Source organism: Coregonus lavaretus (assembly GCF_964263955.1).
Source record: "Coregonus lavaretus genome assembly, chromosome: 7".
Lineage (NCBI taxonomy): Eukaryota > Metazoa > Chordata > Actinopteri > Salmoniformes > Salmonidae > Coregonus > Coregonus lavaretus.
In genome coordinates, this window is record NC_139994.1 from 59,905,384 (window position 1) to 59,932,845 (window position 27,462).

At 44.1% G+C, this 27,462-nt stretch overlaps 1 protein-coding gene across 1 annotated transcript in view; it reads left to right on the forward strand.

Moving 5' to 3' along the window:
- Nucleotides 1–19,891, forward strand: part of LOC311132750 (RAS guanyl-releasing protein 2-like) — a 40,265-nt gene extending 20,374 nt beyond the window's left edge. The window contains exons 13-17 of the mRNA XM_084166046.1: nt 6,955–7,096; nt 11,565–11,601; nt 14,267–14,425; nt 17,490–17,589; nt 17,755–19,891. Coding sequence (XP_084022172.1) covers nt 6,955–7,096; nt 11,565–11,601; nt 14,267–14,425; nt 17,490–17,548 — 397 coding nt within the window. The 3' untranslated portion in view covers nt 17,549–17,589; nt 17,755–19,891. The remainder of the gene's footprint in view (nt 1–6,954; nt 7,097–11,564; nt 11,602–14,266; nt 14,426–17,489; nt 17,590–17,754) is intronic.
- Nucleotides 19,892–27,462: the final 7,571 nt, after the last annotated feature.

Below are 27,462 nucleotides of genomic sequence, written 5' to 3' on the forward strand. Positions count from 1 at the left end.
CAACAAACCACCAATATTGTGATATCACACTAAACAGATCATTCGTGTCTGTGTCAAGTTCCTTATATGACGCAGCAATGATTAGACGTTGGCTAGCTAGGACAAGTAAATTGTGGTTAACTACTACAGTACAGCCAAATGGTCATGTTGGGTAGCTAGCAATGGCCACTGTGTCGACTCTGTTTGAAGAACGGCTAGCTAGCTAGCTTCGTGCTACAGCTGGCACGGCCGAGGACACTGCCAAGACACAGTAACTACCCACAACAACCCACGAAGCCTAGCTATGACGCCGTAGCCAACCTGCAAGCTAGCATCCATTAACACACAACTTAGCATCAACACCTGGGCACAACAAACTGCCAAGAGTGTGTCAGCACACCAAACAGACAATTCAAGTCCGTGTCGAGTTCCCTTCACAACGCAGCAAAAAAAATAATAATAATAATAATAATAATAATAATTAAACGTTGGAACCAGCTCTCCAGCGTTGCTAATCGTTACCAATAGCTACCCGCTAGCTAGCTAGCCTCGATACTAGTCCACAATTACCTATGGAAAGCTACTACAACCACAATACTAACCTACAATAAATTCAATACCTAACTACAGCTAGCTACCTACCTACGATCTAATACATGGTTAAGCAAAAGTTAAACGTTGGGTAGGAGTACATTACCGTTGGAACCAGCTCTCCAGCGTTGCTAATCGTTACCAATAGCTACCCGCTAGCTAGCTAGCCTCATGCCTCGAATCTAACCCACAAATTACCCACGGAAAGCTACAATAACAACAATACTAACCTACAATAAATACAATACCTAACTACAGCTAACTACCTACCTACGATCTAATACATGGTTAAGCTTTACTCAACACTACATGTAACTTACCTACTTACCACTGGTTGCCCTTTTCTTATGGCAACAGGTCACAAATCTTGCTGCTGTGATGGCACACTGTGATATTTCACCCAATAGATATGGGAGTTTATCAAAATTGGATTTGTTTTCGAATGCTTTGTGGGTCTGTGTAATCTGAGGGAAGTATATGTCTCTAATATGGTCATACATTTGGCAGGAGGTTAGGAAGTGCAGCTCAGTTTCCACCTCATTTTGTGGGCAGTGTGCACATAGCCTGTCTTCTCTTGAGAGCCAGGTCTGCCTACCGTGGCCTTTCTCAATAGCAAGGCTATGCTCACTGAGTCTACATAGTCAAACGCTTAAGTCACAGTGGTCAGGTATTCTGCCACTGTGTACTCGCTGTTTAGGGCCAAATTGCATTCTTGTAGCCCTGCTACTGTGAGAGGCCGCGTAGACAGATCTGGCTCTCAAGAGAAGACAGGCTATGTGCACACTGCCCACAAAATGAGGTGCTCATTTTTTTGTTAATTCTTTCCAATGTGTCAAGTAATTATCTTTTTATTTTCTCATGATTTGGTTGGGTCTAATTGTGTTGCTGTGCTGGGGCTCTGTGGGATCTGTTTATGTTTGTGAACAGAGCCCCAGGACCAGCTTGCTTAGGGGACTGTTCTCCAGGTTCATTTATCTGTATGTGATGGCTTTGTTATGGAAGGTTTGGGAATCTCTTCCTTTTAGGTGGTTGTAGAATTTAACGTCTCTTTTCTGGATTTTGTGGTGTTTTACATTGTACACCAAGGATATTTTTTCAGAATTCTGCATGCAGAGTCTCAATTTGGTGTTTGTCCTATTTTGTGAATTCTTGGTTGGTGAGCGGACCACAGACCTCACAGCCATAAAGGGCAATGGGTTCTATAATTGATTCAAGTATTTTTAGCCAGATCCTAATTGGTATGTCGAATTGTATGTTCCTTTTGATGGCAAAGAAGGCCCTTCTTGCCTTGTCTCTCAGATTGTTCACAGCTTTGTGGAAGTTACCTGTGGTGCTGATGTTTAGGCCAAGGTACGTATAGTATTTTGTGTGCTCTAGGGCAACGGTGTCTAGATGGAATTTGTATTTGTGGTCCTGGCAACTGAACCTTTTTTGGAACACCATTATTTTTGTCTTACTGAGATTTACTGCAAGGGCCCAGGTCTGACAGAATCTGTGCAAAAGATCTAGGTGCTGCTGTAGGCCCTCCTTGGTTGGGGACAGAAGCGGCAGATCATCAGCAAACAGTAGTCATTTGACTTCAGATTCTAGTAGGGTGAGGCCGGGTGCTGCATCCTGTTCTAGTGCCCTCGCCAATTCGTTGATGTACAGTGCCTTCAGAAAGTATTCAGACCCCTTGACTTTTTCAACATTTTGTTACGTACCTTACAGATTTTTTTTTACTCCTCAGCAATCTACACACAATGTCCCATAATGACAAATTTGATAATGAAATTTTTGCAAATATATTAAAAATACATAAGTATTCAGACCTTTTGCTATGAGACTCGAAATTGAGCTCAAGTGCATCCTGTTTCCATTGATTATCCTTGAGATGTTTCTACATCTTGATTGGAGTCCACCTGTGGTAAATTCAATTGATTGGACATGATTTGGAAAGGCACACACCTGTCTATATAAGGTCCCACAGTTGACAGTGCATGTCAGAGCAAAAACCAAGCCATGAGGTCGAAGGAATTGTCCGTAGAGCTCCGAGACAGGATTGTGTCAAGGCACAGATCTGGGAAGGGTACCAAAACATTTCTGCAGCATTGAAGGTCCTCAAGAACACAGTGGCCTCCATCATTATTAAATGGAAGAAGTTTGGAACCACCAAGACTCTTCCTAGAGCTGGCCACCCGGCCAAACTGAGCAATCGGGGGAGAAGGGCCTTGGTCAGGGAGGTGACCAAGAACCCGATGGTCACTCTGTCAGAGCTCCGGAGTTCCTCTGTGGAGATGGGAGAACCTTCCAGAAGGACAACCATCTCTGCAGCACTCCATCAATCAGGCCTTTATGGTAGAGTGACCAGACAGAAGCCACTCCTCAGTGAAAGGCACATGACAGCCCGCTTGGAGTTTGCCAAAAGGCACCTAAAGACTCTCAGACTATGAGAAACAAGATTCTCTGGTCTGATGAAACCAAGATTGAACTATTTTGCCTGAATGCCAAGCGTCACGTCTGGAGGAAACCTGGCACCATCTCTACGGTGAAGCATGGTGGTGGTAGCATCATGCTGTGGGGATGTTTTTCAGGGACTGGGAGACTAGTCAGGATTGAGGCAAAGATGAACGGAGCAAAGTACAGAGAGGTCCTTGATGAAAACCTACTCCAGAGCGCTCAGGACCTCAGACTGGGGCGAAGGTTCACCTTCCAACAGGACAACGACCCTAAGCACACAGCCAAGACAACGCAGGAGTGGTTTCGGAACAAATCTCTGAATGTCCTTGGGTGGCCCAGCCAGAGTCTGGACTTAAGTCCCGATCAACATCTCTGGAGAGACCTGAAAATAGCTGTTCAGCAACGCTCCCCATCCAACCTGACAGAGCTTGAGAGGATCTGCAGAGAAAAATGGGAGAAACTCCCCAAATACAGGTGTACCAAGCTTGTAGCGTCATACCAAAGACTTGATGCTGTAATCGCTGCCGAAGGTGTTTCAACAAAGTACTGAGTAAAGGGTCTGAATACTTATGTAAATGTGATATTTCCGTTTTTTTATGTTGAATAAATTAGCAAAATTGTCAACTGTTTTTTGGGGTATTGTGTGTAGATTGATGAGGAAAGAAAAACGATTTAATCAATTTTAGAATAAGGCTGTAACGTAAACAAAATGTGGAAAAAGTCAAGGGGTCTGAATACTTTCCAAATGCACTGTATATGTTGAAGAGGGTGGGGCCCAAGCTGCATCCCTGCTCACCCCACGACCCTGTGGAAAGAAATGTGTGTGTTTTTTGCCAATTTTAACCGCACACTTGCTGTTTGTGTACATGGATTTTATAATGTTTTCCCCCCAACACTGCTTTCCATCAATTTGTATAGCAGACAATCATGCCAAATTGAGTCAAAAGCTTGTTTTTCCATCAACAAAGCATGAAAGTCTTTGCCTTTTGTTTTGTTTGTTTGTCAATTGGAATTTGTGGTCTGTATTTTTGATCATTTCATTTAGGATACCGTCAACACCACAGGCTATTTTTTGGGTTGGAGGGTTTGTATTTTGTCCTGTAGTTCATTCAATCTAATTGCAGAATCCATTGGGTTCTGGTCGTCATTAATAGTTGATTCTAAGATTTGTATATGATCATGTATATGTTTTTGCTGTTTGTTCTTTGTTATACAGTGAGGGAAAAAATTAAATGATTTTGTACATTTGTCCACTGACAAAGAAATGATCAGTCTGTAATTTTAATGGTAGGTTTATTTGAACAATTAGAGACAGAATAACAACAAAAAAAGTCAAACATTTTCAAAATTGACTTGGTGGCAAAACCCTTGTTGGCAATCACAGAGGTCAGACGTTTCTTGTAGTTGGCCACCAGGTTTGCACACATCTCAGGAGGGATTTTGTTCCACTCCTTTTTACAGCTCTTCTCCAAGTCATTTAGGTTTCAAGGCTGACGTTTGGCAACTCGAACCTTCAGCTCCCTCCACAGATTTTCTATGGGATTAAGGTCTGGAGACTGGCTAGGCCACTTCAGGACCTTAATGTGCTTCTTCTTGAGCCACTCCTTTGTTGCCTTGGCCGTGTGTTTTGGGTCATTGTTATGCTGGAATACCCATCCACGACCCATTTTCAATGCCCTGGCTGAGGGAAGGAGGTTCTCACCCAAGATTTGACGGTACATGGCTCCGTCCATCATCCCTTTGATGCGGTGAAGTTGTCCTCTCCCCTTAACAGAAAAACACCCCCAAAGCATAATGTTTCCACCTCCATGTTTGACGGTGGGGATGGTGTTCTTGGGGTCATAGGTGCATTCCTCCTCCTCCAAACATGGTGAGATGAGTTGATGCCAAAGAGCTCCATTTTGGTCTCATCTGACCACAACACTTTCACCCAGTTCTCTGAATCATTCAGATGTTCATTGGCAAACTTCAGGCGGCCCTTTATATGTGCTTTCTTGAGCAGGGGGACCTTGCGGGCGCTGCAGGATTTCAGTCCTTCACGGCACAGTGTGTTACCAATTGTTTTCTTGCTGCCTTGAAATCATTGACAAGATCCTCCCATGTAGTTCTGGGCTGATTCCTCACCTTTCTCATGATCATTGCAACTCCACGAGGTGAGAACTTGCATGGAGCCCCAGGCCGAGGGAGATTGACAGGTCTTTTGTGTTTCTTCCATTTGCGAATAATCGCACCAACTGTTGTCACCTTCTCATCAAGCTGCTTGGCGATGGTATTGTAGCCCATTCCAGCCTTGTGTAGGTCTACAATCTTGTCCCTGACATCCTTGGAGAGCTCTTTGGTCTTGGCCATGGTGGAGAGTTTGGAATCTGATTGATTGATTTCTTCTGTGGACAGGTGTCTTTTATACAGGTAACAAGCTGAGATTAGGAGCACTCCCTTTAAGAGTGTGCTCCTAATCTCAGCTCGTTACCTGTATAAAAGACACCTGGGAACCAGAAATCTTTCTGATTGAGAGGGGGTCAATTACTTATTTCCCTCATTAAAATGCAAATGAATTTATAACATTTTTGACATGCGTTTTTCTGGATTTGTTTGTTGTTATTCTGTCTCTCACTGTTCAAATAAACCTACCATTAAAATTATAGACTGATTATTTCTTTGTCAGTGGGCAAACGTACAAAATCAGCAGGGGATCAAATACTTTTTTCCCTCACTGTATAGCCAAAAAGATTGGAGAAGTGGTTTATCCGTACATCTCCGATTTTTGGATAGATAACTCTCGTGTGGTTGTTTGTTTAGTGTTTTCCGAGTGGTTAGATTCTATGGATTCTTCAATTACATTGAGATTATTTCTGATGTGCTGTTCCTTTTTCCGTAGTGTAGTTCTGTATTGTTTTAGTGATTCACCATAGTGAAGGCGTAGGCTCAGGTTTTCTGGGTCTCTATATGTTTTTGTTTGGATAGGTTTCTCAATTTCTTTCTTAGGTTTTTGCATTCTTCATCAAACCATTTGTCATTGTTGTTAATTTTCTTTGGTTATCTGCTTAATTTTTTGATTAGACAGGGAAGCTGAGAGGTCAAATATACTGTTTAGGTTTTCTACTACCAAGTTTACTCCTTCACTATTACAGTGTAATGTTTTGTCCAGGAAGTTGTCTAAAAGGGATTGAATTTGTTATTGCCTAATTGTTTTTTGGTAGGTTTCGACACTACCTTCCTTCCATCTATAGCATTTCTTAATATTATTCAGTTTCTTTGGCTTTGATGCTTCATGATTGAGTATTGCTCTGTTCAAGTAGGCTGTGAACGCTCTGAGAGACTCTGGGTTGAGGTCAGTGATAAAGTAGTCTACAGTACTACTGCCAAGGGATGAGCTGTAGGTGTACCTACCATAGGAGTCCCCTCAAAGCCTACCATTGACTATGTACAGACTCAGCGTGCGACAGAGCTACAGGAGTTGTGACCATTTTTGATGGTTGTTTTGTCATAGTTGTGTCTAGGGGGGCATATTTGGGAGGGAATGCTGTCACCTTCAGGTAGGTGTTTGTTCCCCTGTGTGCTAAGTATGGGGATTATATTGGGGGGATACAGGTAGCACACATGAGGACATTGTTCTCTGTGGAGATAATTTCCTTATTAATTTCTAGCCAGATGTAAAATGTTCCTGTTTTGACAAATTTAATAGAGTAGGTTAGGTCTGCTCTATTCCAAATTAGCATACCCCCTGAGTCCCTTCCCTGTTTTACACCTGGTAGTTTGGTGGATGGGACTACCACCTCTCTGTAACCTAGACGGCAACCAGTGGGTCCATTTCCTCTGTACCATGTTTCTTTTAGGATGAAAATGTCTGTATTTCCAATTTATTTGATGAAGTCTGGGTTCCTGCTCTTTAGGCCAAAGGCAGATGACCTTTTTCTCTCTCTTCTCCCCTCTCCCTCCCTCCAGAGATGGGAAGATCAGCCGAGAGGAGATGATTGACTACTTCATGAAGGCCAGCTCTCTGCTCAACTGTAAGATGGGCTTCATCCACACCTTCACAGAGAACACCTACGTCAAGCCCACCTTCTGTGAACACTGCGCTGGCTTTGTGAGTATCTTATCCACTGGTCAGTTTGACCATCCATCCTCCCTCTAAAGTACAATGCAGACCCTTACAGACCAATTACCACAATGTCTTAAAATAGATTATTTGAATCGCAAAAGAGACCCGTGGTCAAAAAAAAAGCTACGACTTTTGTGTAGGTTCCTATTCCCGTACCATTCCCTACTGTCTTCAATGCATTTTTCAATGCATGGATGGATTAAATTGATTGGTGAAAGGGTCCTTTGGACAGAATGGCATTGATGACCATGGCCACGTCCTGTCACTCTGAGTACGCTGACATGTTTTGTTAAAGTTCCAGACAAATACATAAATTACAACATTTGCACGGTAACCACATTATTATTCTGTATTAATATTGGGTCTGATCTAGAGGCCATGCCAGTTATTTTGAGATATAGTACTGGGATAGTGAGGTAGTGAGGTTTCTCATGTGAGGAGAAAGAGAGAGTGGTGTCTGAGTGCTTCAGAGGAACTCACACAAGGCCAGTGAGTCAGCAGGGGCTGTAATGAGAGCCAGAGTGATGGCTTTATACTGAGGTGACTGGGTGACCGCTCCTGAAACCACTAACTGGTACACAGACAGAGAGAGATGAGGTGCAGCACATCGACAAACACAAACACAAACACACACAGCGACTGACTCATACACTCTTTCTCTCTAAAAGAAAACTAACACACACCCTCACACACCCTCACACTTACCCCACCCCACCACCTCCACCCTCCACACACACTGATGATTCACACAAGGGGCGCTAAGTGGAATTTCCATGCCCTTCTGAGAAAATGTTTATAAAACATGAAACCGAGGGAGGAAGAAAAGATGAGCTCTGTAACATTGTGTGGCAGAGCGACACGGCCATCAGCTACTTCCTGTCTGCCTGCTTTCCTGTTGGCTTTTGGCTTCTGGCTTCGGGTCAAACATAATATTTCAGCTTCCCATTTTTCTGCACTGAAAAAACAAGCCACCCCACCACCATTATGGAATTCAGTGGCTCTGACATATCTTCATAATCCAACATTGTTTTAATGTATCTCTTCTGACAACCCTTGCTGTAGTCTTATCACATACTTACTGCAGCTTCCTATGAATGGGTCTCGGTACTCACTGTGTAGTTCAACGCTGGGAGATAGATAGACGATGCAATCCCAACTGGCACCATATTCCCTATATTTGACCAGGACCAGTGCGTTAAATAGGGAACAGGGTGCCATTTGGGATGTAGCCAGGGAGGGAGAGAGTGTTGTAATACTGTAGGGTCTAAGGCAGGGCTGCCCAAACCTCTTCCTGGAGATCTACTGTCCTGTAGGTTTTCAGTCCAAACCTCTTCCTGGAGATCTACTGTCCTGTAGGTTTTCAGTCCAACCCTCTTCCTGGAGATCTACTGTCCTGTAGGTTTTCAGTCCAACCCTCTTCCTGGAGATCTACTGTCCTGTAGGTTTTCAGTCCAACCCTCTTCCTGGAGATCTACTGTCCTGTAGGTTTTCAGTCCAAACCTCTTCCTGGAGATCTACTGTCCTGTAGGTTTTCAGTCCAACCCTCTTCCTGGAGATCTACTGTCCTGTAGGTTTTCAGTCCAACCCTCTTCCTGGAGATCTACTGTCCTGTAGGTTTTCAGTCCAAACCTCTTCCTGGAGATCTACTGTCCTGTAGGTTTTCAGTCCAACCCTCTTCCTGGAGATCTACTGTCCTGTAGGTTTTCAGTCCAACCCTCTTCCTGGAGATCTACTGTCCTGTAGGTTTTCAGTCCAACCCTCTTCCTGCAGATCTACTGTCCTGTAGGTTTTCAGTCCAAACCTCTTCCTGGAGATCTACTGTCCTGTAGGTTTTCAGTCCAAACCTCTTCCTGGAGATCTACTGTCCTGTAGGTTTTCAGTCCAAACCTCTTCCTGGAGATCTACTGTCCTGTAGGTTTTCAGTCCAACCCTCTTCCTGGAGATCTACTGTCCTGTAGGTTTTCAGTCCAACCCTCTTCCTGGAGATCTACTGTCCTGTAGGTTTTCAGTCCAAACCTCTTCCTGGAGATCTACTGTCCTGTAGGTTTTCAGTCCAACCCTCTTCCTGGAGATCTACTGTCCTGTAGGTTTTCAGTCCAACCCTCTTCCTGGAGATCTACTGTCCTGTAGGTTTTCAGTCCAACCCTCTTCCTGGAGATCTACTGTCCTGTAGGTTTTCAGTCCAACCCTCTTCCTGCAGATCTACTGTCCTGTAGGTTTTCAGTCCAAACCTCTTCCTGGAGATCTACTGTCCTGTAGGTTTTCAGTCCAACCCTCTTCCTGGAGATCTACTGTCCTGTAGGTTTTCAGTCCAACCCTCTTCCTGGAGATCTAATGTCCTGTAGGTTTTCAGTCCAACCCTAATTTAGCATATCTGATTCAGCTAGTTAAGGTCTTGTTGAGCAGCTAATAAGTAGAATCAGGTGTGTTAAATTAGTAGATCTCCAGGAAGAGGGTTGGGTAGCCCTGGTCTAAGGCTATAGACTAAACAAGGGGCCAGCTGTAAGGATTGGTGTTTAGTTCTCTATAAATCCATGTCTGTGGATATGTGACGTAGCCCTTGTTCTTGGTGTCTGACTGGTGGGAGGTTTTTATGTACTGTTGGTCTAGTTTAGGAAAGAAAATGTATACTCTTTGAAGCCATGTTTGGTCAGTGTTTTGGTGGCATTGAGGCTCGTTTGTGTCCGTTTGTCCCTGCTGTGTGTGAGTTCGTCCGTGTGTGTTTATGTGTCCTGTGTGTGTGTGTGTTGTGTTTGTGTGTGGGGTCAGGGTATTTTCTCTGTCCTCAGATCTCTGGTTTGGCTGTGATCTCCTGGACCGGTCTTTCATGTCATTGTTCCCCTGCGGTGGGCTCCTATCATCTGCTTGATCTCACTCTCCCACCACCTCCTCCTCATCCCTGTCTCTCCTCCACACCTCTCTCTCTTTCTACCTCGCTTTCTCTTTCTATCTCACTCTTCCTATCAGTAGCTAGGTTTCCATCCAATTGGCGACAGATTTTCATGCGAATATTCAAAAAATCAAAGAGTATTCAAAAAACTCTGCATAATTATTTTTCTTCACACCAGAGAAGTGTTTCCATCATATTGACTTGTTGCGGATAAAAGGCTGAGTGTGATGACGTAGTGCACATAAAATAACTTTTGTGGTTAAATTCCCATGTATCGAATAAAATAATATACAGGTTAAATGGGTTTCCATCACATTTTCAACTCTACTGACGGTTTTGTCACAAAACATTTTGCGTTTTTATAGCGAATGTGCCCACTCTGGTCATGGCACGTGCGTTCTAGCCAACAGCTGGCAGATACAGTGCGGGTATAGCCTACATGATGAGATTATTATGGACAAAAAAAGCCATTGTCTTTACGGCAGCCAATCGATGATCGTGTCACCAAAATAAGACCCTTGATATTTATTGGAAAGGAGCATCAAGCTCATCACCTTGCACTTTCACCATCCTGTGAAGTTCATCATAACTTATTTAATCTGTATCCTGATAAACTGCATGCTTTCCTCAATCGTAGTGGGAGGACCACACAATATCATCACGTGACTCGAAGTTTACTTTGATGTGATTATTATTATATCAATATTTTTGTGCATAAAGGTGTTTCCAACATAATACATTTTTACTGACACAAAAACATCTCGCCTTGTGTAGCGTATTTTGTTTTGTCGACATTTGGAAAGTTTACCGACAATTTAGCTGTTGCCAACAGACCTGTCGTGACATTTTTCATCCAACATGTACTTTACTGGCATAAAAAGGTTGGATGGAAACCTGGTTTCTCTCTCTCTCTCTCTCTCTCTCTCTCTCTCTCTCTCTCTCTCTCTCTCTCTCTCTCTCTAGCTCTCTCTCTCTCTCTCTCTCTCTCTCTCTCTCTCTCGCTCTCTCGCTCTTTCTCGCTCTTTCTCGCTCTTTCTCTCTGTCTCTCTCGCTCTTCTCTCTGTCTCTCTGTCTCTCTGTCTCTCTCTCTCTCTCTCTCTCTCTCTCTCTCTCTCTCTCTCTCTCTCTCTCTCTCTCTCTCTCTCTCTCTCTCTCTCTCTCTCTCTCTCTCTCTCTCTCTCTCTCTCTCTCTCTCACTTGTTCCTCTGTGAGAGACAGTCTATTTTTCCAGCTGTCACTCTTTGTTTCTCCCTCTCTTTCTACCTCGCTCTCTCTCCCCACAGCCACCTGCTCCTCCTCCACATTTTTGCATTTTCTCTCTCTCTCTCACTCTCTGCGCCTCTTTCTTCTCTCTCTCTCTCTTTCTTCTCTCTCTCTAATCCTTGTTACTCTGCCTTCATCTGTCACTACCCCCACCCTGATGAGAAATAAGTGACAAAGTACTTCTCTCTCTCTAATCCTTGTTACTCTGCCTTCATCTGTCACTACCCCCACCCTGATGAGAAATAAGTGACAAAGTACTTCTCTCTCTCTACTCCCCCACCCCCCCCCCCCACCCTCTAGATATGGGGCTTCTACAAACAGGGATACAAGTGTAAAGGTAAGAGAATCAATACATTTATCTAACTTGAATAGTTCAAATAGCCCCAATATGTCTATGAAATAAAATAAATTATTAATTCTGCCACACGTGGCGTCATTGAATATTAATTCTGCCACACGTGGCGTCATTGAATTACCAATTCCCTTTGTCATCATCGATTGCAAACAATGGTCACTCGAACCAAAGGTGGCTTTGAGCTTAATGTCAACAGCATGGAAACCATGGCAAATATATCAGAGTACATTACATTATCCGCTTACAGGGCTCACTATGTCAGCACTTGAACAGAGCACGAAGGATCATAATAAAAAGTGTTGACATTGGGTATCCAGTATGAGGATAATGCAATGTAGTCTGACCATGTGTTGACATTGGGTATCCAGTATGAGGATAATGCAATGTAGTCTGACCATGTGTTGACATTGGGTATCCAGTATGAGGATAATGCAATGTAGTCTGACCATGTGTTGACATTGGGTATCCAGTATGAGGATAATGCAATGTAGTCTGACCATGTGTTGACATTGGGTATCCAGTATGAGGATAATGCAATGTAGTCTGACCATGTGTTGACATTGGGTATCCAGTATGAGGATAATGCAATGTAGTCTGACCATGTGTTGACATTGGGTATCCTGTATGAGGATAATGCAATGTAGTCTGACCATGTGTTGAAATTGGGTATCCAGTATGAGGATGTATCCAGTATGAGGATAATGCAATGTAGTCTGACCATGTGTTGACATTGGGTATCCAGTATGAGGATAATGCAATGTAGTCTGACCATGTGTTGACATTGGGTATCCTGTATGAGGATAATGCAATGTAGTCTGACCATGTGTTGACATTGGGTATCCAGTATGAGGATAATGCAATGTAGTCTGACCATGTGTTGACATTGGGTATCCAGTATGAGGATAATGCAATGTAGTCTGACCATGTGTTGACATTGGGTATCCAGTATGAGGATAATGCAATGTAGTCTGACCATGTGTTGACATTGGGTATCCAGTATGAGGATAATGCAATGTAGTCTGACCATGTGTTGACATTGGGTATCCAGTATGAGGATAATGCAATGTAGTCTGACCATGTGTTGACATTGGGTATCCAGTATGAGGATAATGCAATGTAGTCTGACCATGTGTTGACATTGGGTATCCTGTATGAAGATAATGCAATGTAGTCTGACCATGTGTTGACATTGGCTATCCAGTGTGAGGATAATGCAATGTAGTCTGACCATGTGTTGACATTAGGTATCCTGTATGAGGATAATGCAATGTAGTCTGACCATGTGAACCTGAACAGAAAACACTCCTAGCCCTAACAATTCCCTCCATTTCCCTGAAAATATCTACAGACAGATCTTCATGACAAATTATTAACTGTCTCCCTCATCCGCTCAAAGTCACACGGCAGACTTCCACTAGCTCCAACCCACATTAGCATACACCTGAACTCTGTCTGTACTACACTCAATAGACTGTGTCTGTGTCTCAGGCTGCATCCCAAATGGCACCTTATTCCCTATGTAGTGCACTACTTTTGGCCAGAGCGCTATGGGCCCTGGTTGAAAGTAGTGCTCTTCGTAGGGAATAAGGTATTTGGTATTTTATTACGATACCCATTAGCTGTTGCAAAAGCAGCAGCTGCTCTTCCTGGGGTCCACACAAAACATGAAACATGACATAATACAGAATGTTAATAGACAAGAACAGCTCAAGGACAGAATTACATACATTTAAAAAAAAGGTACACGTAGCCTACATATCAATAGGGTGCCATTTGGGATGCAGTTTCAGTCTGAATCTGGGTGTGAGTGTACTAGGCTGCTCTACTCTGCTGAGGGCCTTAATGAGATGTGTGGGAGTCAATGAGAAGTCCCAGCCATTCATTTCCATTGTTAGCCGCAGTCACCGAGTGGGAGAGAATATGGCGGCGGATAATTGAAATGAATTGGCGCTGATCAGAAGTGACTAATGTCTGACTGTGTGTGTGTGTGACAGAGAGAGAGAGTGAGTGTGTGGAGTCTCAATCAGTCTGGATGGTAAATGGGAGAGAAAAATGTGTTGAAACTAACTTTCGCTGATGTTTTACTGAGAGCGAAATGTGTTTCGAGTGAGTGTGTGAATGAGTGAGTATAAGTGTGTGTGTCTAGGTATGTGTTTCATTACTCTGAATTTCTCTCACTGCCACCCTGGATGTCCCCACTCCCCCTTTCTATCTGCTCCTAGAGTGTCCTTTGTTGTCAGAACTGTTGTCAGGGTCTGTCTGCATGGCGGTGTGTGTGTGTGTGTGTCAGTGTGTGTGTGTGTGTATCTGCACGTTGTGTAAGAGCACCTACCTCTCACCACTCACTCTTCCCTTAACCCCAGTGGTTCTATTTGCACCCCTCCTTCCCTCTATCAACCTTTCCCTCTCTCTCCTCCCCATCCCCTATCTCTCTACCCTCCTCGACCTTGCACACTTCCTCTCCAACTCTCTCGACCCCTTACTCCCCATCTCATCCGCCATTCTTCCCTCGTTCCCTATCATCTTCTCCTCCCTCTCTCTTACCCTCCTACTCCCCCTCCTTGGAATTCTTCTCACCCTCTCTTTCATCCTCTCTCCCTCCCTCTCTTTCCCCTTCACTCCCTCCGTCTCTCCCTCCCTCGGACAGCGTGTGGAATTAATTGTCACAAGGCATGTCGAGGTCGTCTTGCTGTGGAGTGTCGTAAACGGACCAAGAGCATCAGCCATGAGCATGCTCCCTCCCTTCAGGCCCGCTCCTACAGCTTCCCCCCTCCGGCCAACACCCCACCCAGCCTACAGAACACAGGTGAGATCTGGTTTCACTAATACTATGGCATATCTGACCACGATTCTTCAGATTTGGTGTCACTCAAAAACAGGTCTCCCAGTAATGCACCTGGCACAAATGCCTAGTAAATCAGGTCCAAAATCTCATTTGAAAACAGGTCCACCATTAGCATGTAGTTCAAATGAATGATTGGGTCGTTGTTAGTTTTGTTCGATGATCCCTTTCATTCATTCTATCATGCTCACTATTCAAAGCGTCTGTGATTCCATTGCTGTGTGTTCTGTCTCTCCACAAATAGTTCTGACACGCAGACAAAGACATTTGGGGCATTCTTACCAGCCTGTGATTTGCAATGGAAATGTGACAAAAATCACAGCAACGTGACGAGCGGATGAATCATACATCCAGGCACAATTAAGCCGCTGGGAATGGATGGTTCCCTCTGTATAGCGCTGTGTTATAGAATGATGTTTTAGAGTTGTATGCCGTTCAACAATGCCCTTGTCTAATGGGTAGAGTATACAATGATGTTCATGGATGGAAGAGACAGTAGACAGTAGTAACCATGGTCACTGACCTCTTCTGCCCTCTTCTCTCTTTCTCTCGCTCTCTGTCTCTCTCTCCCTCTCTCTCCCTATGTCTCTCTCTCGCTCTCTCCCTGTCTCTCTTTGTCTCTCTCTCTCTCCCTATGTCTCTCTCTCTGTCTCTTTCTCTCGATCTGTCTCTCTCTCTATCTCTCTCTCTCTCTCTCTTTCTCTGTCTCTCTTTCTCTCTCTCTCTCTCTCTCCACCTATGTCTCTCTCTCGCTCTCTATCCCTATGTCTCTGTCCCTATATCTCTCTCTCTCTTTCTGTCTCTCTCCCTATGTATCTCTCTCGCTCTCATTATGTCTCTCTCTCTCCCTATGTATCTCTCTCTCTCTTTTTCTCTCCCTATGTATCTCTCTCTCTCCCTATGTATCTCTCTCTCTCTCTAATTGTCTCTCTCTCTCTCATTATGTCTCTCTTTCTCTCCCTATGTATCTCTCGCTCTCATTATGTCTATCTCTCTCTCCCCCTCTCTCTCCCTATGTATCTCTCTCTCTCTCCCTATGTATCTCTCTCTCTCTCATTATGTCTCTCTCTCTGTCTGTCTGTCTCTGTCTGTCTGTCCGTCTGTCTGTCTCTCTCTCTCTCTCTCTCTCTCTCTCTCTCTCTCTCTCTCTCTCTCTCCCCCTATGTCTCTCTCTCTCTTCCTATGTATCTCTCACTATGTGTCTCTCTCAATTAAATTACAATTGCTTTATTGGCATGACAATGTACATATTGCCAAAGCCTACTTTTGAGATTAAGTGATACATTTACAATATTAGCATAATTAAAATAATAATAATAAATACTGTCAACGGGACAATCAGTCTTCCCCAACAGGACGGGTAGCATATTCTCATCAGAGAGCTCTATGAAACCTTGAATAAGGGTTTCAAATTAGGGAAAATTACACTCTAATAGTTTAAAAAAAACATTTTGTCAGGAAATGCAGCTCGGTGGTTGCACAGCCTTTCCTCTACAGGGAGCCAGGTTTTCCTGTGTCTATCCTTCTCAATGGCAAGGCTGTGCTCACTGAGCCTGTACTTTGTCAAGGTTTTTCTAAGGTTTTCATCAGTAACCATGGTCAAATAGTTTGCCATGGTGTACTGTCGATTTAGGGCCAGATAGCATTGCATTTTGCTTTGTGCTTGTGTTTCCCAATAGGTAATGTAGTGTTGTAATTTGGTTTATTCTGATTGATTGGATGTTCTGATCCTGAGGCTTCAGTGTGTTAGTAAAACAGGTTTGTGAACTCAACCCCAGGACCAGATGGATGAGGGGACTCTTTTCTTTACTCAGCTGTTGAAATTGCAGGGCTTGGTAATGATATGAGAGGGGGGTCACTGTATTTTAGATCTTTCCAAAATGTAATTGCTATTTTTTGAGTTTTTATTATTAGTGGATTTGTCCTAATTCTGCCCTGAATGCATGCAGGGTTTCAATGGGGTGTTTGTCCCATTGGGTGAAATCTTGTTTTGCAAGTGGACCCCACACCTCACTGCCATAAAGTGCAATTGGTTCAATGACACATTCAATTAATTTTAATACAGTGAGGGAAAAAAGTATTTGATCCCCTGCTGATTTTGTTTGTTTGCCCACTGACAAATAAATTATCAGTCTATAATTTTAATGGTAGGTTTATTTGAACAGTGAGAGACAGAATAACAACAAAACAATCCAGAGAAACGCATGTCAAAAATGTTATAAATTGATTTGCATTTTAATGAGGGAAGTAAGTATTTGAACCCCTCTCAATCAGAAAGATTTCTGGCTCCCAGGTGTCTTTTATACAGGTAACGAGCTGAGATTAGGAGCACACTCTTAAAGGGAGTGCTCCTAATCTCAGCTTGTTACCTGTATAAAAGACACCTGTCCACAGAAGCAATCAACCAATCAGATTCCAAACTCTCCACCATGGCCAAGACCAAAGAGCTCTCCAAGGATGTCAGGGACAAGATTGTAGATCTATACAAGGCTGGAATGGGCTACAAGACCATCGCCAAGCAGCTTGGTGAGAAGGTGACAACAGTTGGTGCGATTATTCGCAAATGGAAGGAACACAAAATAACTGTCAATCTCAATCGGCCTGGGGCTCCATGTAAGATCTCACCTCGTGGAGTTGCAATGATCATGAGAACGGTGAGGAATCAGCCCAGAACTACACGGGAGGATCTTTTCAATGATCTCAAGGCAGCTGGGACCATAGTTACCAAGAAAACAATTGGTAACACACTACGCCGTGAAGGACTGAAATCCTGCAGCGCCTGCAAGGTCCCCCTGCTCAAGAAAGCACATATACAGGGCTGTCTGAAGTTTGCCAATGAACATCTGAATGAACTCCCTATGTGTCTCTCTCCCTATGTGTCTCTCTCCCTATGTGTCTCTCTCCCTAAGTGTCTCTCTCTTCTCTCTCTCTCTCTCTCTCTCTCTCTCTCTCTCTCTCTCTCTCTCTCTCTCTCTCTCTCTCTCTCTCTCTCTCTCTCTCTCTCTCTCTCTCTCTCTCTCTCTCTCAGTGATTGTAGAGGAAGATATCGAGGCAGTAGAGGAAGGTGTGTTTGATGTCCATCTATAACCAGATGATAACCAACAGGCAGGCCTGAGATGTCCCTTCAGGTAAAAAGCGTTCTGTAGCTACTATAATAGTTCATTTTGGAGGCCTTATAAGATCACTAGCCAATGACTGAAGTAGCCTAATGTGATTTCAATGAACAATCATTTCACGTATTCAAGTACCGATAGTCAGATTAATGAATGACTTCTCTTTGATAACTTTCCCAGAAGTCCTGCATACTCTGGCATTCATACAGCCAAACACAGCTGGGAGGAAACAACAGTAGTCGGGAGCCAGAAGCCTGCTGGGGTCTGTTCAGCAGGATGCAATGTTACGGAATGTTGCAGATAGAAATGTATCATCTAGTACAGATCTGATTGTCTGTCGTGTAGAAGAGAGAACGGTGTCCACTTTATTAATTTAATTTCTATCTGCAACCTTCAAGGCGTTTTAACATTGATCACTGACTGAAAACACCTCTGGTGAGACTCCCAAAGAGAGAGAGAGAGAGAGACATTGCACTGAACACAACACAGAATACCTACATGCTGCCACATAGTGGTAAAATACTGCAAATGCATACCTTCAAGCACTCAAGACTTCTTCCTCTGTGTATTTCAACCCCGCAACTCCCTTAAGTGAACGTGAATGTGAATTTATATTTAAAAATCTGGATATAGGCTCATGTTTTCATATCTCTTACCAAGTTTAAACACTGAATATAGAAAAAAAATGACATAATTGTGTTTAGTGTAATGTTATTACCTCCCAAGTCTAAGTGGTGTTATGTTTTCAGTGCATTTAGCTATATGGTTTTATTAGACCTATATTAATAACCTAAACGATGTCTCTCCAAAATACAAAAGGTGCTGTTATTGCCAAGAAAAAATGTATAGGCTACATGCCACCTGGACTTCCAACTTCTTTTTCTGAAAAAAGCTTTGCTTTGTCTGAGTAGTTTGGTATCTTGTTTCTTTGTAAATGTTATGGGAGAAACTTTAAAACACACAATGTGTTCGATGTCAGAGATGAAACGTTTCAGCTCCAGAACTACTGCTTCTTTCGTGGATTGGGTATCAAACCCCTATCTATCACAACAACAACAACAACAACAACTCATATTGACTGTGGAACATACATCCTGAATTTGAATAGCATTTGAATGCTGTTGTGTTCTAGTCCTCCTGTTTACCTGAAGATCAATGCTATTCCTGTGGTAATTTGACTGTGGTGTGTATGCACGGTCTACTGTTTTAATACTGTTATGTTTCAGTGCACCGACATGGCACCTTTCCTCTCTCAGTAACTTTGAATGTAGTTTGAAATGGTGAATGTTATATATCGTCCTGAGAATTTAAATCTATTTTAAGTCTATTTTAATACGAGACATGTTAGTCTATTGTTGTATCAAGCATGCTTCTTTGCTTTGAGGGGATCTACTCTTGCCAAAATGTCTGTTAAGTGTATTTGTATGTTGCACGTATATTTATTTTTTAATGGCAACATGAAATCCTGTAGGCGAGAGACTCTCCTCAATGTATTAGTTTGGGGTCTGTATGCTCTGAGGGATAGTCCCACAATGTTAGCTGTTTGTGTACCTTTGAATGAAGTACTTCCTCTGGCTTTCATTAATACTCTATAGTATATCCTGCTTCTTTATTTATGTCCAAAACTAAACTGCCAGCCTTACCATGGCAGTCTCTCCTGGACAAGGGTATCACTTGTTACAGTAAGTGAATGAATGCTTTAAGCTGATGTCATGTAGGTAAGTGTGGATATCTCTCTGCTGTTTCTCAGTGTTAAATGCAGAATGCATCACTCTGCTATTTGTTTTAAGAAGGATTTACAACATGATAGGACTAATGGCAAAGCAACCCAGTGAAGCGTTGTGTGTGCATGTGTGTGTTTGTGACTCGTACAGAATCCATTCTCGCCACACATTCCTTGTCTAAAGTTTAGATACAACCCACTTTCCCTACCATCATATAGTTGCTTGACGTCCGGTATTGGAATTCTTAACCAGCCGGCCATGTGTTCTGTAATTACCAAAGAAACTAAGGGCTCTATTCAATCCGTATTGCAGAAGTTCAGCGTTACAGATTGAAATGTAAAGGCAATTAGCGTTAACTGAAACTTAATTCACCGTAAACGTTGTGTGTGTTGACTCAATCGGAAATTAAGTTTACATTTCTATCTGGCAATCTGTAACGCTTCAGCTTCGCCCTCATGTGGGTGCTAGCAAGCAGGATAGGTAGTGCTAGATATCAGCATCCAAATAAGTAGGGTCTGGAAGCTATAGTGAGCTTCGATTGGTCAATAGCATCGCGATACCACAGATTATTTGCATAAAGTTCAGCTTTCCCCAACTTTTCCCACACATTGATTTATGTAGCTATTCATCTTTACCCGGCTCATATTAAACATAATAGCATCAGATGGAATATTTCTGAATTCTCTCATGTGGGATGAATGGAGAGTTCTTCTCACCTTGCAGTCTCTTAGTCTCTTGCTTTATTGATTGAGGATGTTTCACTTATTTTCTTAGTTGGGTGTAATTACATCAGCAGAGTTGTCAAGGACTGTCTGAACTGATGGTTAGACTGACCTTAGAACGCCCACACACAGAGGCCTGTATTAACACCTGCACTCAACTCTAATCAAATGAATTAGGTATATAGCAAACTGATTACATCACAGTGCTCTTGTTGTGATTGTGTCAGACGTTTGACCTCAGTTTTCTCTGTCCGAAGAGAAACCAAGAAGAGTACTATGACAGCAGTTTGATTAGTTTTCCCTCTTAAGCTTAGATGCTTAATAATTGTGTCTTAAGCATACACAAGCATATTGGTAGTCATATCTCACATATTTGCCTTCATTCTCAATTTGAACAAAATCCCCACCCCAAAAATCACAATTTAATCCAAACACTCAACCCACCCTCATATGCCTACTTCTAAAATTCCTGTGTGTGGCCACAGACACAGTATGAAAGGAGTCTGGCCCATGATTTATACTTTCCACTCAGCTACATAAAGCCCCGGCCTGCTCCTTCGTTTAGCTGTGGCCCTGACTGGTATTGATCTCAGTGAGGGAAATCGAATAGCGCCGGAGCTAATTACATTGTAATGAAGGTTGCAGGAAATAGCCTCACATTGTTAGCCAATCTCCATCAGCGACCTTGATGTGAAGGAATTCTGTTTAGATCCAAAATGGATTCTCAGATCCTTGAGAAGACTGGTTCAATAGAACAAGCCCTGTTGCTCTTCAGTCTACTATGTTTCAAATCTACGGTGTCCTTATTAGGACAGCTTCAGTCTCCGCAGGAGTTGAGGATGTCCTAATATGGACACCGTACTGGATATATTTTGATATTCTGGTGTGCAGTGCACTTTAGACCTGCAGGTCAAATGCGTTCAATTTAGCTTGCCCGGTACAATGGAAGGAATGGAATAGTAAGGCACCTCTCAAATACTATTTAAAATACTGTATGTATTTGACCCAGCTCTGACTCCTATGCCATCAGAATAATAGGTGGTTATTAAAGAAAAGTACACTGAGTGTACAAAACATTAGGAACACCTTCCTAATATTGAGATGCGTCCCCTTTTGCCCTCAGAACAGCGTCAATTCGTTGGGGCATGGACTCTACAAGGTGTCGAAAGTGTTCCACAGGGATGCTGGCCCATGTTGACTCAAATGCTTCCCACAGTTGTGTCAAGTTGGCTGGATGTCCTTTGGGTGGTGGACCATTCTTGATACACACGGGAAACTGTTGAGCACGAAAAACCCTGCAGCACTGCAGTTCTTGACTCAAACCAGTGCGCCCGGCACCGGCTACTACCATACCCTGTTCAAAGGCACTTAAATATTTTGTCTTGCCCATTCACCCTCTGAATGGCGCACACACACAATCCATGTCTCAATTGGCTCAAGGCTTAAAAATCCTTCTTTAACCTGTCTCCTCCCCTTCATCTATACTGATTTGAAGTGGATTTAACAAGTGACATCAATAAGGGATCATAGCTTTCACCTTGATTCACCTGGTCAGTCTATGTCATGGAAAGGTGTTCCTAATGTTTGGAACACTCAGTGTATATTGAATTGTAGGCTATGTTGGTTGCCATGGATATGGATAGTCATGAGTGACTGACAGGGATTCCATGTAGACTGTGTACATGTGTAAATTATATTGACATTGTTAGAGTGGTAGGTCTCTCATGTTTACCATGTTAAAACACTATCGATGTAATGTCTACTCATCAAACAGCTTGAGACCATAGCAATGAGAAAACATACTCATACATCTACATGTACAGTCACAACACTGGCCCCTAGTGGCACAGACACATATATGCACCCACAGCGTGCACACATAGCAGTATTACTAGTACCAGATTAGACCACTTGATGGCGCTGTTGAGCTGTTAAAAGGATAGGCATTCACTCAGGGGCACGGTCCCTGGATAGAAAGATCATTGCACATATAGGAAATGCAGAACACATTTTCTGTCACGAGGAAAGGGTAGCATTCCTATAAACAGAAGTTAATAAACGTTTTGAATTTATGGAATCAGTCACTTTTTCTCTTATTAACTCTCTCTCACACACATGTACGCTCATACACACACACGTAGGCAGTCATTTTTGTGCCCATTGGTTATCATTGAACTGAAAGGTCTGCTGAGTGTAAAGCCATTAAATATTAAAAGAAAACCGATTTCTTCTGCTTGGTTATCACTGCTCGGTTATCATTGCCTGCCATTATTATTATTTATTATTATTATTATTATTATTATTATTATTATTATTTATTCTCTCACCATTCCCCTATAGCTCAGTTGGTAGAGTATGGCGCTTGCAACGCCAGGGTAGTGGGTTCGTTTCCCACGGGGGGCCAGTATGAAAATGTATGCACTCACTAACTGTAAGTCGCTCTGGATAAGAGTGTCTGCTAAATGACTAAAATGTAAATGTAAAAATGATGTCACCCTTCCTCAGTAGTGATGTATGAGGTTCTTGATTTGTTTGGGGGGAGAGAGAGAGAGGAGGATCCTGAGTGACATGGCCTTAATATGTATTTGCCCTCTCTGATATATATTGAGTATATTTTATGCCCCACACTTTCCAGATGGGACCTCAGTCTTTATGATTAGAGAGCTGACCAGGAAGAACTAGTTATGATGTTGGTGCAGCTGAGGACGGTGATCTCTTAATAGTTAACAGTAGCTTCTTATCCTGTCTACATTTAAAAAAACGTGTTGAGACAGTGTCTTCCTTTTTGGGTGCTGCAGCCTTAATTGCTCGAGACTCATTGCGAAACGTTCCAGTGCTCCTCACTCTAGGGTGCTAGTCTGCTAGAATCCTCATTATAAACTGGGTGGTGCGAGCCCTGAATGCTGATTGGCTGAAAGCCGTGGTATATGAGATGACATCAGTTAGTAGAATAAAGTGTGTATTTCTAATATTTGTCTTTTAGCTCCAGAAACCCAGAGGGCCCTAAGACTATCCTATCTGATCCTGCCTCCCCAAAACACACACACACACACACAATCCACACACACAATACAATACACACACAATACATACACACTACTCTCATATCTTCATGCCTTCTTCTGGCTGGGTTCGAGTCGAGAGAAAACCGTCACTGATACCGCAATGACCGTCAGTGGCCGGCCGGGACTGACACGTAATCAATAACACTGCATCGGCTACTGGGACAGAGCGCATATTTAATATCCCTCAAGGTCCAGGATTCGAGGGAGGCGAGGAGGAGGGGCTCGCTGCTCGCTGCTGCTCCTTGCCTGCGCCGTGCATTTGAGTGATGGGCCGGCAGATTGGATCTCCCGACCGAGGGATCAGCGATAGCATGCCTCTGACTCATCTAGTTAAAGCTCCAGGCTGAGGCGCACCGCCGGGCCTGGGCCTGTTGTCAAGAGCTACCCGGGAAGGAGATAGTAAAAAGAGAAGCTTATTCCCTGTTTGTTTATGGCTCTATATGTCCCCGCTGTCCCCTCTGTTTCCTGTGTTTTGTATCTGTGAGGGAGGTTGAGGGGTCTTAGGACGCGGCTAAACTAGCCCGTTGATTTTTATCCATATCCGTGATTTCCAATGCTTTCTCAATGGGAGTCGTACGTCAACGGTCAGCGGAGATGACGAGTCCAATATCCAAACAAGTATACATTGCACGTCTGTTGCAAAGCTTTTACCTCAAATGCATGTTATTACATAGGCCTGTACCAACTCAATGATATCTCATCAGTTCATGCAAACTACATTTGTTTTGGATATAGCGAGTGGATGAATGTACAGTATGTTCAAAAGAAATGGCTGATATCAGCCATGAAGGATTTTGCACGATTCACTCATCATAATAATCTGCTAGGGTAAGTATAGGCCTACAGCATGTTCCATCCAGAAGATGCTTCTGAACGAACCTCACCCCTGTTACCTACCTGATTTCTGTCTCGTCTCAGAAACCAGACTTATTCACTAAAGAAAGACAAGGCCAATTCTTACAACATCACCAGACAAAGCTTCTTTACAACACCACAGAGCTCATAACCTGTATTATACAACTGAAAACTAATTTGCGGACAAAACAGCCATGTGTCTCGCCACTGGCATGGATTCAGTGGGAACATCATTGATTCCATCTCTAGCCTAAACCTCTCTCAGACTCAACCAGACTGGCCATGGTTATGAAGGGAGGTCAGTAAAGTCTTTCTGAAGAAGTTTCTCCCTCTTTCCTCCTTCATCACTCTCCCTGTTTCCTCCTTCATCACTCTCCCTGTTTCCTCCTCCATCACTCTCCCTCTTTCCTCCTCCATCACTCTCCCTCTTTCCTCCTTCATCACTCTCCCTGTTTCCTCCTTCATCACTCTCCCTCTTTCCTCCTCCTCATCACGCTCCCTCTTTCCTTCTCCTCCATCACTCTCCCTCTTTCCTACTCCTCATCACGCTCCCTCTTTCCTTCTCCTCCATCACTCTCTCTCTTTCCTCCTCCTCATCAATCACCCTCTTTCCTCCTCCATCACGCTCCCTCTTTCCTCCTCCTCCTTCATCACTCTCCCTCTTTCCTCCTCCTTCATCACTCTCCCTCTTTCCTCCTCCTTCATCACTCTCCCCCTTTCCTCTTCCTTCATCACTCTCCCTCTTTCCTCCTCATCTTTCACTCTCCCTCTTTCCTCCTTCTCCTTCATCACTCCCCCTCTTTCCTCCTCATCTTTCACTCTCCCTCTTTCCTCCTTCTCCTTCATCACTTTCCCTCTTCCTCCTCATCTTTCACTCTCCCTCTTTCCTCCTTCTCCTTCATCACTCTCCCTATTTCCTCCTTCATCACTCTCCCTCTTTCCTCCTCCATCACTCTCCCTCTTTCCTCCTTCAGTCTCCCTCTTTCCTCCTTATCCTTCACTCTCCCTCTTTCCTCCTCATCATTCATCACTCTCCCTCTTTCCTCCTCCATCACTCTCCCTCTTTCCTCCTCCTCATCACGCTCCCTCTTTCCTCCTCCATCACTCTCCCTCTTTCCTCCTCCTCATCACGCTCCCTCTTTCCTTCTCCTCCATCACTCTCCCTCTTTCCTCCTCCATCACTCTCCCTCTTTCCTCCTCCATCACTCTCTCTCTCATCCTCATCACTCTCCCTCTTTCTTCCTTCAGTCTCCCTCTTTCCTCCTCATCATTCACTCTCTCTCTTTCCCCCTCATCCTTCATCACTCTCCCTCTTTCCTCCCATCCATCACTCTCCCTCTTTCCCCATACATCACTCTCCCTCTTTCCTCCTCCATCACTCTCCCTCTTTCCTCCTCCATAACTCTCCCTCTTTCCTCCTCCATCACTCTCGCTCTTTCCACCTCCATTACTCTCCCTCTTTCCTCCTTCATCACTCTCCCTCTTTCCTCCTCCTCCATCACTCTCCCTCTTTCCTCCTTCAGTCTCCCTCTGTCCTCCTCATCCTTCAGTCTCCCTCTTTCCTCCTCCTCCATCACACTCCCTCTTTCCTCCTCCTCCATCACTATCCCTCTTTCCTCCTCCATTACTCTCCCTCTTTCCTCCTTCATCACTCTCCCTCTTTCCTCCTCCTCCATCACTCTCCCTCTTTCCTCCTTCAGTCTCCCTCTTTCCTCCTCATCCTTCACTCTCCCTCTTTCCTCCTCCTCCATCACACTCCCTCTTTCCTCCTCCTCCATCACTCTCCCTCTTTCCTCCTCCATTACTCTCCCTCTTTCCTCCTCATCTCTCCCTTTTTCTTCCTCCTCATCTCTCTCCCTCTTTCCTCCTCCTCCTCATCACTCTTCTTCTTTCCTCCTCCATCACTCTCCCTCTTTCCTCCTCCTTCACCACTCTCCCTCTTTCCTCCTCCTTCTTCATCACTCTCCCTCTTTCCTCCTCCATCACAGTCTGTCTTTCCTCCTTCAGTCTCCCTCTTTCCTCCTCATCCTTCAGTCTCCCTCTTTCCTCCTCCTCCATCAAACTCCCTCTTTCCTCCTCATCACTCTCCCTCTTTCCTCCTCCTCCATCACTCTCCCTTTTTCCTCCTTCATCCCTCTCTTTACGCTCTCTCTCTTTTTTTTGTTCGATCCGCAGCGTCAACCAGCTTCCTGCTTACAGGACTCAAGAAAGAAAACACAGCCTTCTCTTTCCTCCTCCATCACTCTCCCTCTTTCCTCCTCCTTCATCACTCTCCCTCTTTCCTCCTCCTCATCACACTCCCTCTTTCCTCCTCCATCACTCTCCCTCTTTCCTCCTCCATCACTCTCCCTCTTTCCTCCTTCATCCCTCTCTTTACGCTCTCTCTCTTTTTTTTGTTCGATCCGCAGCGTCAACCAGCTTCCTGCTTATAGTACTCAAGAAAGAAAACACAGCCTTCTCTTTCCTCCTCCATCACTCTCCCTCTTTCCCCCTGATTCATCACTTTCCCTCTTCCTCCTCATCTTTCACTCTCCCTCTTTCCTCCTTCTCCTTCATCACTCTCCCTATTTCCTCCTTCATCACTCTCCCTCTTTCCTCCTCCATCACTCTCCCTCTTTCCTCCTTCAGTCTCCCTCTTTCCTCCTTATCCTTCACTCTCCCTCTTTCCTCCTCATCATTCATCACTCTCCCTCTTTCCTCCTCCATCACTCTCCCTCTTTCCTCCTCCTCATCACGCTCCCTCTTTCCTCCTCCATCACTCTCCCTCTTTCCTCCTCCTCATCACGCTCCCTCTTTCCTTCTCCTCCATCACTCTCCCTCTTTCCTCCTCCATCACTCTCCCTCTTTCCTCCTCCATCACTCTCTCTCTCATCCTCATCACTCTCCCTCTTTCTTCCTTCAGTCTCCCTCTTTCCTCCTCATCATTCACTCTCTCTCTTTCCCCCTCATCCTTCATCACTCTCCCTCTTTCCTCCCATCCATCACTCTCCCTCTTTCCCCATACATCACTCTCCCTCTTTCCTCCTCCATCACTCTCCCTCTTTCCTCCTCCATCACTCTCGCTCTTTCCACCTCCATTACTCTCCCTCTTTCCTCCTTCATCACTCTCCCTCTTTCCTCCTCCTCCATCACTCTCCCTCTTTCCTCCTTCAGTCTCCCTCTGTCCTCCTCATCCTTCAGTCTCCCTCTTTCCTCCTCTTCCATCACACTCCCTCTTTCCTCCTCCTCCATCACTATCCCTCTTTCCTCCTCCATTACTCTCCCTCTTTCCTCCTTCATCACTCTCCCTCTTTCCTCCTCCTCCATCACTCTCCCTCTTTCCTCCTTCAGTCTCCCTCTTTCCTCCTCATCCTTCACTCTCCCTCTTTCCTCCTCCTCCATCACACTCCCTCTTTCCTCCTCCTCCATCACTCTCCCTCTTTCCTCCTCCATTACTCTCCCTCTTTCCTCCTCATCTCTCCCTTTTTCTTCCTCCTCATCTCTCTCCCTCTTTCCTCCTCCTCCTCATCACTCTTCTTCTTT